At 49.9% G+C, this 12,827-nt stretch overlaps 1 protein-coding gene across 1 annotated transcript in view; it reads left to right on the top strand.

Moving 5' to 3' along the window:
* The window catches only part of LOC140898206 (uncharacterized), a 46,157-nt gene that overhangs the window by 21,186 nt on the left and 12,144 nt on the right, over positions 1–12,827 (top strand). The window contains exons 5-6 of the mRNA XM_073311694.2: positions 1,704–1,710; positions 5,834–5,878. Of these exons, the coding sequence (XP_073167795.1) occupies positions 1,704–1,710; positions 5,834–5,878 (52 nt within the window). The remainder of the gene's footprint in view (positions 1–1,703; positions 1,711–5,833; positions 5,879–12,827) is intronic.

The raw sequence follows: 12,827 nt of genomic DNA, 5'->3' as shown, positions 1-12,827 counted from the left end.
AACAAAAATGATTAGGGTACTGGAACACATGACTTATGAGGAGAGGTTGAGGGAACTGGGATTGTTTAGCCTGCAGAAGAGAAGAATGAGGGGGGATTTGATAGCTGCTTTCAACTACCTGAAAGGGGGTTCCAAAGAGGATGGATCTAGACTGTTCTCAGTGGTAGCAGATGACAGAACGAGGAGTAATGGTCTCAAGTTACAGTGAGGGAGGTTTAGGTTAGATATCAGAAAAAACTTTTTCACTAGAAGGGTGGTAAAACACTGGAATGTGTTACCTAGGGAGGTGGTGGAATCTCCTTCCTTACATATTTTTAAGGTCAGGCTTGACAAAGCCCTGGCTGGGATGATTTAGCTGGGGATTGGTCCTGTTTTGAGCAGGGGGTTGGACTAGATGACCTCCTGAGGTCCCTTCCAACCCTGATATTCTATGATTCTATATTGAAGAAAACCGGCCCCAGGACCGACCCTTGGGGCACTCTGCTTGATACTGGCTGCCAACTAGACATGGAGCCATTGATCTCTACTCGTTGAGCCCAATAATCTAGCCAGCTTTCTATCCACTTTATAGTCCATTTGTCCTACCCATACTTCTTTAACTTGCTGGCAAGAATACTGTGGGAGATGGTGTCAAAAGCTTTGCTGAAGTCAAGGAACAACACATCCACTGCTTTCCCCGAGCCAGTTATCTCGTCATAGAAGGCAATTAGATTAGTCAGGCATGACTTGCCCTTGGTGAATCCATGCTGACTGTTCCTGATCACTTTCCTCTCCTTTAAGTGCTTCAGAATTGATTCCTTGAGGACCTTCTTCATGATTTTTCCAGGGACTGAGGTGAGGCTGACTGGCCTGTAGTTTCCCAGATCCTCCTTCTTCCCTTTTTTAAAGATGGGCACTACATTAGCCTTTTTCCAGTCATCTGGGACCTCCCCCAATCACCGTGAGTTTTCAAAGATAATGGCCAATGGCTCTGCAATCACATCCGCCAACTCCTTTAGCACTCTCATTGCAGCTCATCCGGCCCCATGGACTTGTGCTCGTCCAACTTTTCTAAATAGTCCCGAACCACTTCTTTCTCCACAGAGGGCTGGTCACCTCCTCCCCATGCTGTGCTGCCGAGTGCAGTAGTCTGGGAGATGACCTTGTTCGTGAAGACAGAGGCAAAGAAAGCATTGAGTACATTAGCTTTTTCCACATCCCCTGTCACTAGGTTGCCTCCCTCATTTAGTAAGAGGCCCACACTTTCCTTGACCTTCTTCTTGTTGCTAACATACCTGTAGAAACCCTTCTCCTTACTCTTAACATCTCTTGCTAGCTGCAACTCCAAGTGTGATTTGGCCTTCCTGATTTCACTCCTGCATGCCTGAGCAATATTTTTATACTCCTCAGTCATTTGTCCAATCATCCACTTCTTGTAAGCTTCTTTTTTGTGTTCAAGATCAGCAAGGATTTCACTGTTAAGCCAAGCTGGTCGCCTGCCATATTTAGTATTCTTTCTACACATCGGGATGGTTTGTCCCTGTAACTCAATAAGGATTCCAATTTGGTCATTTCCTTTAAAACACTGTCAGGGTCTCGACCAAATTGCACAGCATTTACCAAGGTCACCTCTTGTGCTAAATTTTCTTGGGTTAGGCACAGACATTGGAAAGCATAACCTATGGCAATAACAGTGTTTAATAAGCTTTCCAAACACAGGTCAGTGCATAGGTCCTGAAGCTTGCAGTTTATATCCTCTGAAGTCCAGCTCACACAGTCAGAGTGCCGTTGGGATGGCCCGTCTATGACACAGCCCTCACAATCTTCAAAAAGCTTTTCCCTAAGGCAGTGATTAAGGACAGCATAAACAGCAACACATACAATAGAACACATGACTTTTTAACACTCACAATGTGGCACTGTCTCAGTTCCATGCCAAGCCTCCTCCTTAAATCCATATAACCATCATCCTTTGCGTCCTCGTCAACGATTTGTTCCGGCATTGAGCAAAAACAAGATGGGCCCAGTTCATCTTCGTTATCTGATGCAATGCTGTCCAGGGCCTCTGGGTCCTCCAGAAAGGCATCGTTGAGCTGTCGAAACATTTTCAGAAAAGAAACAACTATAAGCCCACACTGCTTGTTTTTAGATTTACACAGCTATGGGTCAGTCCTAACCCCATTACAGCCCATCCTTGATCGTCACTTCTTAATCGTTCATTTACCTGAGCGACATCTTTTCCATTCACCTTGTCCACCGGTGACTCCCATGAGCCGTGGTCACTTTCCTCCATAGGGGTGGTCTTTCTCACTAGTGGTTGGGTTTCGAGGTCAGGTTCCAGCATATCCATCAACGGCTGAGCTAAAGGGCTCCCCATGGTGCTCCCTCCTCCTCGGAACTGTCACTGATGTAGCACTTCCTCCAATGGTGGTCGAAGGACGTTGGAGCTAAAACAAAGTCCAAAGTTCTCACGGGGGTGGAGAAGGAGTCCATGTTTCCTCTCAGCCTTTCCACGATTTCTAAAACGCATTCTTGGAACGAAATGGTCAGAGGAGCCAGAGGGGGTTGGGAGTCGGAAGGGGGATGAAGAGAGGCAGGGGGCTCTGAGAGCCAGAGGGCATTGAGGGGGTGAACGAGGGGAGGAGAAGGGGGACTGAGGGAATACTCAGGAATCAGGGGGAGGTTTCTGGGGCTCAGGGGAACAGAGCTGGAATAGAGGGAAATGGGGGGGGGATAAAGGGAAGGAAAGGGGGGATGTGAGGAGAAGGGTTGTGGGGAGGCTGGAGGGAGAATATGAGAGCAAGCAGAGACCGGCTGGGGAAGGGACATCCAGAGGTAGGGGAAGGGAGAGGGATGGTGAGAGATACAACGGCAGCTCCCCCAGACCATGGGGTAGGAGAGGGGGAGGGGGCTGCCCGCCTAGCAGCTAGTGGTGAATCTTTGTCCTTAAAAATGGTCAAACAAGCATTGGGAGTGGGCAGGGGGCTTCCCCCTAAGGGCTCAGCATATACAAGGCAAACACTCCCCCTCCCCCACCACACACACACCCTTCACAATTTAGTTTTTTATTTTCTCAAGACAATCTAATTATTTGGGGGTCTGACTCCTGAATGTTAAATGCTTGTGGCTGACAGAACTGAAGAGGGCCCTGCTCTGATTTCTGTGCAGGATTCTGTGTCAAACCAGAGTCACTGAGAGCAACAGCAGTTAAGAAGTCCAACTGAAACTTTTTTTTTCTTCCTATGTTCAGTTCAGGTTCAGTCAGTAAAACAAAATTAGGGTTCAGGTTCGGTTCCAGTTTAAGGACGAAATCCTGGTTTGAACTGGTTCTCTGGTTCCAGTGTGAATCCAGGTGGGCAAATGAGATCAGCAGCAGTCTGGCTGTCCCTGGCTGGCTGCAGGGGCAGCACAGGGAGACTCAGTCATTAGCTGCCCCCAGCAGAGGGCTCTGGTAATTGCTAAGGCAGAGGAGGCTGGTGTCAGTCTCTCTGTGCTCAGGATACTGCAACCCTAGAGCTAGCTGGGCTTCCTGGGGTAGACGCTGCTGCCTCCATTGTGATCTGGGAGCCTGGGCTGAGAGGCGGCTGCTGCCCAGTGTGGTCTGTGCTGGGATAGACCATCACTAACGCTCCCTTTATGCCCAGCAGAGGGGGGTACTTTCTCCTGTGACTGGAATCAGTGCTCTAGGTCTGCCCCAGGTTCTGCTGTGACCAGCTCCTGAGCTGAAGACTCCAGGTGATGATAGAGAATTTGGAGAAAGTGCTGGGGATGGACAGGAAAGTAACTACTCAAACGGCCCCTCCTCACTCCATCTCTGCTCCTAGCTGTTTTTGAGTCCCAGAGCTGCTGTCCTCAACACACCCAGGCCCACACTCCTGTTAGCAGTGGCAGTAGTTATGGGAGAGGAAACGCCCACAGGCTACAGGAATGGGAGGACAGTAACCAGCTCTTCCATGCAGAAAGGAGACAGGAGAGACTAAATGGGGCAGCAGAAGCAAGAAGTTGGATGGAAGGTTCCTGGCTCTCAGCCCTGCCCAACTCCATTTCCTGCAGCACCCCAGGGCAGATTGACTTACTTGGGAAAAAGGTGAGGAGCAGAGAGAGGAAAAGTGAGTTCCTGCCTCTGCTTATTCCCCATGCTGCTGGGGGGAATGTGCTGCCCTGGCGACAGTGTCAGGGGGATCCACCAAAGTGACTCCTTCAATTCTGCTCTTTTCTAGCATTTGGCTCAGAGATTGTGTTCTTATGGGGTTTAAAGTGTCTTGTGGGTTTAGTCCAGGTGGGAGAGGTCAGGTCCGTGTTGTAATAACGTAACTGAGGGTTTTCTCAGCATGGCAGAGTCTAGAGTGTCTGTCTGCAGGGAAAGAGCCTGGGGGGAATTGGGGTGTGAAGTGGACTAACGGTAATTCAGAAACCTCCCCAATTGTCCTTCTCACCCTGACAGGCTGCAGAATATATATATATGTAACCCTTCTGCCAGGCCAAGTTGATAGCAGCAAGGGCCGGGTTCAGTACACAGGGGCTCCCTCTCATCAAAGCAAATGCAAAACTGGCTCGAGCCCCCACCCAGTGACCTGGGAAAATCTTACACACCCCCTGGGCGCCTCAAAGAGGCAATACTTCCCCTCTCGCAAGCACAGAGTCTCGGTGTAGTAGAGAATCTTTAATAACATGAGGTAAACAACATCAGCATTAAATTGGGGAAACACCACAACTAGTGTTCATTAACCAAACCATGAGCAAAGACCCGCCCCAGAAAATTGGGCCACATCCTTTCCCTCGGGTTCTTGAGTCCCAGAACCCAAACGTCTCGAGTCCAGCAATCCACAAATCACCCAAAGTCCAAAAAAGTCCAGCCCCAGAGTTCAAAAGTTCATCTGCAGAGTGTTACTCCCCAGTCTGGCTAAAATGTGCCTGTGTGTGGGGGAAAGAGGTAAGGGGCACCTTACGTGTCCTGAAGCTGACTGCCCCACAGGGCTCTGCTCTGCTACGCTGTCTCACGAACAGCTCCGCTCCACCACGACCAGCTCCGCTCTGCACAGCTCGCTGTCTCACGAACACTCCACCAGTCTATCCACGAACAGCACCACTGCACTCTAGATCTTCCAGCTCCCCACTACTTGACACAGTGCTCAGTGATTTCAGCTCATAGTAGTGGGAGCCTTAGTGCTGGTGCACCATAAGGCCAAAGTGAATGCAGCACAGTACCTGTAGCAAGACTCTTAATAGACCCAAAATTAGCTCTGACATTCCACAGTGGAGAGAGACAGAGGTGGAATAGGTGTTTCAGGCCCTCACAAAGGGACCCATGCCACCAGGTACTAATACCTGCCTCAAGTCTCTCCCCATTCACAGAGTTTTGGAACCCAAGTCCCTTGCCTAGCGAGTGCTACTCAGTTGATGGTGAGTCCCTCCATCATAATAAAAGGCCAAGTACAGTTCCAAGCACAGTTCCCATAATCAGGGTAATAACAATTTATTCTTCCCGCCCCAATAACAGAGACACTGGGGTTCCCACAACAGCCAAAGTGACCATTTGGGCAGTTATGGCCTCATTCTAGGCGGGGTGGGTGTGCCTATGCAAATGAGATCAGCCCCTGAAGTTCTTTTCCACAACTTGCCACACCTCACCACCAGATGTCAGGGTGGAGCCCATCCTGACTCTGCTTACATCTCTATATATACACTATATGTTCCATTCTATGCATCCAATGAAGTGAGCTGTAGTTCACAAAAGCTTATGCTCTAATAAATTGGTTAGTCTCTAAGGTGCCACAAGTACTTCTGTTCTTTTTGCGGATACAGACTAATACGGCTGCTACTCTGAAACCTGTCAGAAAAGCTTCAGTGACAGATCACAACTCATTACACATCTGAGAACCCACACAGGAAAGAAACCGCATAAATGCTTGGATGATGGGAAAAGCTTCAGTTCCAGCTCATACCTTCCAATACATCCCAGAATCCACATGGAACAGAATCTATAAATGCCTTGACAGCTCTTTCCCTCTAATTTTTCCCACACATGTGCAGAATGAATTTTGTTTTGTGCACCAATATGGAGGTGTTGTGTGACAGGGGAGGGGTAGCTCAGTGGTTTGAGAGCTGGCCTGCTAAACCCAAGCTTGTGAGTTCAATCCTAGAGGGGGCCATTTAGGGATCTGGGGCAAAAATTGGGGATTGATCCTGCTTTGAGCAGGGGGTTGGACTAGATGACGTCCTGAGGTCCCTTCCAAGCCTGATGACTCACTGGTGTGGTGCCTCCTGCTGGTCATCTTGGGAATTAGCTCTTCACCTGCTCCAGACCCCCCTCTGCAATGCACCTGCCACTGACCCCATCTCCCTCCTGGACCCTGGTGTCCTTTACCTTAGGGTTCTGCCCCAGCAGTACCCCCATGCTCTGGGTCTCCCCTCCCAGGGGAACCCCCAACTCTCTAAACCCACCTTGTCTCAGTGGCTACTACCAGTCATCATCTAGCCCCTGCTCACCGGGGTGGACTGCAGTCTGTAAACCACTCATCACGAGCAAGGGGGGTCAGACCAGCTGCCTCTGCCTAACCCCGAGCTGCACCTCTACAACCTCACAACATGTTTTAGCATGGCCCATGGCCTGGGGATTTGCTATGCTAGAGCTCCCTTTGCCTTTCCCCAGCACAGCTCTGCTTCAGGTACCTTGCTCTCAGGCAGCTAGCCCTTCTCCCTCTAAGGCTAGAGAGAGACTCCCTACCTTCTGGCTCACAGCCCTCTTAGGAGGGCCAGCTGGGGCCTGATTGAGCTGGCCACACCTGTGGTCAGCTAGTCACTCAGGTGCTCTCACTGCTTTTCCCAACCACAGCCACCTCCAGGGCTGCTTTTAACCCCCTACTGACCGGAGTGGGGCAGTTGCCCCACTACACCTTCATATTGGTGAACAAAACAAAAGTCATGTAGCGGGGTGGGATTGAGGGGTTCGGAGTGTGGGAGGGGGCTCAGGGCTAGGGCTGAGGGTTGAGGTGCGGGGGGGGGGGGGGTGAGGGCTCCGGCTGGGGGTTTGGGCTCTGGGGTGTGGCTGGGGATGAGGGGCTCAGGGCTGGGGAAGAGCGTTAGGGTGCAGGGGGTGAGGGCTCTGGGGTAGGGCCAGGTATCAGGAGTTTGGTGTACAGGAGGATGCTCTGGGGCTACGGCGGGAAGAGAGGACTCTCCTAGCTCCCTCTCCCCACAGCAGCATCTGGGCTGAGGGGGAGAGGTGTCTCTCCCCAACCACGGCAGATCAGACGGGGGCTGCATTCGGGCCACCCCTCCCCTAGTTGCAGCAGGTCCAGCTGGGGCTGCGTTTGGGCTGCCCTTCCCCTGGCCGGGAGGGTTCCCTGAGCACCATCACAGTGTTAAGTAGGCGGCTGCATGTTCGCGCAGCTTACACTGAACTTAGCATGACAATAGAAAAAGTTTCATTCAAAGATCAAACTTTGTTTCACATCAGCACAAGGGAGAATCCATAAATATTTGGATTGTGGCAAAAGCTTTAATAACTGCAGAAACAGGTAGTCTGAGCTCACACATTACTCCCCATCTGACAAGTCACACAAGAAAGAGCTTGAATGTGGGGGAAGCTTCATTTGTTGCTCGCACAGCATCAAGCATCGGCAGATCCACATGGAGAAGACCCCTCTCGGATGTCCTTAGCATGGAAAATGCTTTCCTTGGAGCTAACAACACACTGGACATCAGACACTCCTCCACACAGGAGAGAAATTCTCTCAGTGCCTGACTAGGGCTAGCCATAGTGAAAACTGCATTTCCTAATTCCCACACACAGTAGTGGCATTTGGCTCTCACGTATCCAGCTGCCGATCTCTGGGGGCAGGTTCCAGCAGCAGCTGACCCGGAGATGATCAGTAAGCCTCCGGTTAGCCTGGTCTAAGCAAACTGCTGTCCTCGCTGCTGTAGGCCTGGCTGCTGAACTGATGGGCCTTCCTGCCTCCTGCTAACCTGTGGGGGAAGGGAGAGTGAAACTCCTCCAGAAGCTCCTTCGGCCTGGATGAAGTTCCCCCCTCCCTTCCCTTCCAAGACATGATGCCCCTTCCGTGGAGACTAGGAGAAGGATACTTGGTCCAAGTCCTTCATTCACTTGGGACACCTGCCCCACCCCCCATTTTTCAGGAACCCCTGGACTGGGCTCCCCCACTTACCTGGAGCTGGTCCCAGTAGGGTGAGTGTCCCTGGGGGCTAGCAAAACTTTCCCTCCCTAAATCCCCTGAGGTGCTGGGTTACAGGGGATCAAATGTGAATGGACCAGGAGGGATGGGTTTGGGGGAAGAAACTGGGGGATTGAATGGTTGGGTCTGGTGGATGTGGGATACAGAGGGTGCTGAGGAAATCAAGTATTAGGGGATCATGGGGTAAGAGAGGAGAGTACAGGGAAGAGAGGTGCTGCCTCTTATCACTCATCCCCTCTGCCCCTTTTCCCTGCCCCCTCTGCATTCAGAAAGCACCACTGAGAGGGACTGATTTCCACACGGTCTTTTGTGGGAGGTGTAAAGGATTCAGGATCCCACCTCTGCCTACACAGCACCAGCTTCTGAGGATCTCTCTGTGGTGGGAAAATTGGTTGGGATTAGCTAGCAAATCTCCCCCGACCCTCCTCCACTTTTCTTAGTCAGACTAACCCCAACCATTTTATATAGTCTGATCCCCCCATTAGCAGAGTGATTGTTAAAGTCACTGAGTTGCCCCTTTGGGGAGAGATTGTCTCATTTCCACATAGTCTCACATTGCTCCAGGTTATGCCAAAAACATTTATTTTTTGTACATTGACTCCCTTTGAGACCAGAATTAAATAGATTCTAAAATTGCTGGAGCAGGGATAGGAAAAAGTGGTGTTTGGATTCTGTGTTATTTGAGGATGATGGGATGAGTTGGAGGGATTCTCTCTTCCCCCCTTCACCGTCACGCTCCATCCCAACACAGCAGCCTGTTTCAGCCTTGGATACTTTATCCTCTCCCCATTCTACCTTCCACCTCCCAGCACGGCACTTGCCACAATGTTCTTTATTCTCCATGCTTAGGAATCACACTTTGATTTTTTTGATCCTGACTCAGATTCCTGAGAGCTAGAGATGAAAGTGTCCCGGACTTGGAGGGGGAATTCAAATGAACCTGAAAACTCTGTTTCAGCTTTCTGAGCTTAAATCCCTGTTTCCATCTATTGGTAAAGTGTCTCCTGGTTTTTTCCAGCCAAGGCCAGAACATTTGTAGTTGGATAGATTTTAGCTTTGGTTTGTTTTTGTTTCTTTTTTTGCATTAGGACAATGCTAAAACTTTTGTAAATGACACAACCAAATAATGAGGAGGTGCTGAGTACTGCAGGTTTAGCCAGTTCCGAGGAAAATGGATACATTTGTTTTCCGTTTTTTGAGAGTTACGATTCTGTGGGATTTCACTTTATGAACCTGAAAGTGTTTTGTAGCCCATCTTGTAGTGTTGGCTTTTCTCTCTTCCTGAAGGCTGCTTGGTCACATAGTTTGATTTTAGTTTAGTTTGACAGGATGTAGAACAGTTTTATTAAAGACTTTACGAGACAAACGATCATTTGCCAGAAGAGTCTTTTTTATTTTATTTTAACCTTTCTTTACCCTTTGTCATGAGATTTTTGTGTGTTTGAACAATGAAAATTATCAATATCTCTCATAATGAATACCGAGGGTGAGTGCTAGATTCACACTCCGAGAGGCTGAGACTGAAGAGGGCATGGAGTTACTTTCTGACCCCTGCAGAGATGTGAGATGTAGTCACATCTCCGCTCCGGGAGAGAGAGGGGAAACAGAGCTGGGAAACTGCAGACTTTTCTCTTGAGAACCAGAGAGCTGATGCCGAGAACTGTGAACTTGCTGTGCCAATGCCAGAGAGACACAGGAATTGCCCTGTGAGTGCTGGGTGAAGCCATCCCTGACATCTAGAGGCTACAGATTATGTCCCTAGATGAAATATGAGGGGAGGGGACAGCGTCTCCCGATTGCTGAGAGGATGAGGCTGGGCAGAGACAAGAAGGAAGTTGGGGAAGCCAACAATTCTGAGCCAGCCTTGAAGCCAGGCTGATCTCCACCATAGAGGCCAGAGGGAGATGAGGAGCCTGATAGCCCAGCTGGTCACCCCATCCCCATCTACCAGTGTCCTGTGTGGAGATGACAAACAGTCTGCCCACACTCTAATCTGAGCCCCTTGGATTCCCTGCTCTCAGAGTGTTTGCTTTATGACTGGGTCCCAGCATCTCTCCTGGATTTTCTGCACTTTTCTACCAGTTTGTAACTGTTGCTGGTGTATGTGGGATTTGGGCGCAGCAATGTGCTGGGTTGCGGATGTAAAGTACCAAGCTGAGCTGGGCTGGGAGTGGGGAAAGGAGTCTTTGTTCGTCCTTTGGAATAATAAAGTAGAATTTAGTTTCTCACACTCCCAAGTGTAGTTTGTCTTGCATTAAATACCCAGCAGATTCAGAGTGGAGATTAACGGTAAAAGCAATGCTAACATGGTCTGGTACGGAAATGCACAGTGAGGCCACCCATACAATCTCAACTCTGCCCTATCATAGCCTCAACTGCAGCCACTATACTCACAAATTTATATATGTATAATATGGCTAAAGTGATTCTGGTCTCTGAGCTGTGTTTCAGCCCAAGATCCCCACTCTCTAAACTTTACCACCTGCTTAATTCTAGCTGAGACCCATTTAAATCATTGGGGCTATAGGTAGTAGTAAAATTAAACCTGTGAATAAGGTCTTGCCACACTGGGAGTTTAGATTGGTAGGTTTGGGAGTCTCTCTCTGTTTATACTTGGCCTGTTCCTCATATCACACTTTCATCCAAATTCATTCTTGTCTGGTTGCAACATAATTGTATCTCAGTTAATATCATGATTATTTGTAATACACCAGCAGGCAGAGGCTCCACAGAAGACTACAGCCGTATTGTGCTAGGTACTGTATATACACATCATGGGAGACAGACAGCTCCTTAGGGAAAGAGTTTACAGTCTAAACATGCAGATCAGCCTATGTAATGATTTCGTAAATTTCAGGAGCAACCCTGAAATCTAAAGGGCTATGAGTGACATCCCAATAGGAATGATGAGGAGAGGGGGCAGCATCTTCTGATTGCTGAGAGAAGGAGGCTCTGCACTTCATTCACTTTCTATTATGTGTAAGAAACACAGATTGTTCTCCCCCAGAATTACAGCGCTTACCCCTAGAGTGCAGAACACATTTTCTGAGCAAAGTCAATCTGTTACTGGCTTTAGCAATAATCATTAACATTGGGCCTGTTCAGACATTTAGCATCGACAGTCAGACCCTGCCTTGTAGTGATACCATTCAAAGCTCCATATTATTCCGATTAAGGTATTTTAGTGCTTATGGGCCCCTATTATATTAAACTGATTTTTAAAGCCCATTAGCTTTTGGATAAGTTTTTCAAAAGCATCTTTCCCAAAATGACTTAGGGTTATATTTTTTAAGGTATTAGGCACCTGAGGATGCAGATAGGGGCTGAGTGGGGTTACCAAAGCAGGTTAGGCACCAGGGGCTAGATGCATAAAAAGATTTAGGTCCCCAGCTGCTACTTTCACTTTAGGTACCTGAATCTGACATTTAGGTGACATCGATCCTCAACCGCCCCCCAACCCCCCCAGTCACTCAGCTGTTGCCTAACTCTGATGGTGTCTAAAGATCCTATGCACCTAAATTTCTGTCATTTAAATCATCCAAATGCCTACAAATCTGGTGCTGGGCATGCTCCCACTGGCTCAGGCTAGGCGCACAGATCCCTATTTCATACCTAAGCACCAGCACGTGCCTCACACTATGGTTTCCCTGGCCTGCCTCTCATGTGGCTGCCCCCCTGCCCACTCTGCTTTGTCTCAGGCCCATGTCCCATTTCAGGTGGGGGGAGGGGAGGCTAAATTTGGTGTTTTAACTCCATGGCACAATGCCAGTGGCTCAATTTTGACCCCAGATGCTCCCCTGCCTCCCTCTCTCGCAACCAATGTGGGACATTCGGGCCTATCCAGAGTGCGTAGAGCAGCAGCCCTGGAACCAGACCAGCTGGTGCTTCACCACCAGCATCCAGGTGAAGCATGGGGAGCTGCTGTCAGTGCCCACAGGGGGAGCCAGCCAGGAGGGGGGCAGCGGGGGACTGGCAGGGGGCAGAAATGGCCGGGTGTTGCCTAGTGCCCAGTGACGGGTTAATCCAGCCCTGCGAATAACCAGAGGAACCTGCAAAGCACTGACAGCTACATGGCCCGAGTTAGGGGAGCAGAGCTTGTAGCTCCGGCCCAGGGCTAGTAGCCAGTGAGCCTGGTATGGAGACAAGAGACCGTCTCTGACAAACTGCTCCTTGTGCCAGTCTGTGATCAGAGTGACTCACACACAGAGTCAGTGTCACCGAGAAACGTGTCTCCTGCTGATCCCGGTTCTGGGCAGCCTGTCAAGGACCAGGACCCATGTGTATCCCTGTTAATACTGGGGACTCTGTGGAACAACGCCCAGTCTTCATAGAAATGCCCCTTCTCCCCCCATCCTGGGATCTGCACGTCTCCTTTCTGCCCATTGATACAGTGGCTTCTGCACTTGATCCCCCCTTAATGCTGAGAGAAGCTGCCTGTGCCCAGGGGAACTGGGACCCCCAGAGGCAGTGTCTGGGGCAGGGGGCTGCAGTGCAATCCCTTGATCGCTAGGACCCAGGAGCAGCTGGGATGCGGCTCTGGGAGCGATCGCTGGGGTCACTCAGTCTGGGCAGCAGGAAGTGAATCGCTCTCGCTGCAGTGACTCTGGGGCTTTGTGAGGAGCCCACGCTCCTTGCAAGATCCCCGAGCCCCGG

Source organism: Lepidochelys kempii, chromosome 14 (assembly GCF_965140285.1).
Source record: "Lepidochelys kempii isolate rLepKem1 chromosome 14, rLepKem1.hap1, whole genome shotgun sequence".
Lineage (NCBI taxonomy): Eukaryota > Metazoa > Chordata > Testudines > Cheloniidae > Lepidochelys > Lepidochelys kempii.
The sequence above is the reverse complement of the archived record's forward strand: the minus strand, read 5'-3'. Positions and strand labels throughout refer to the sequence as shown.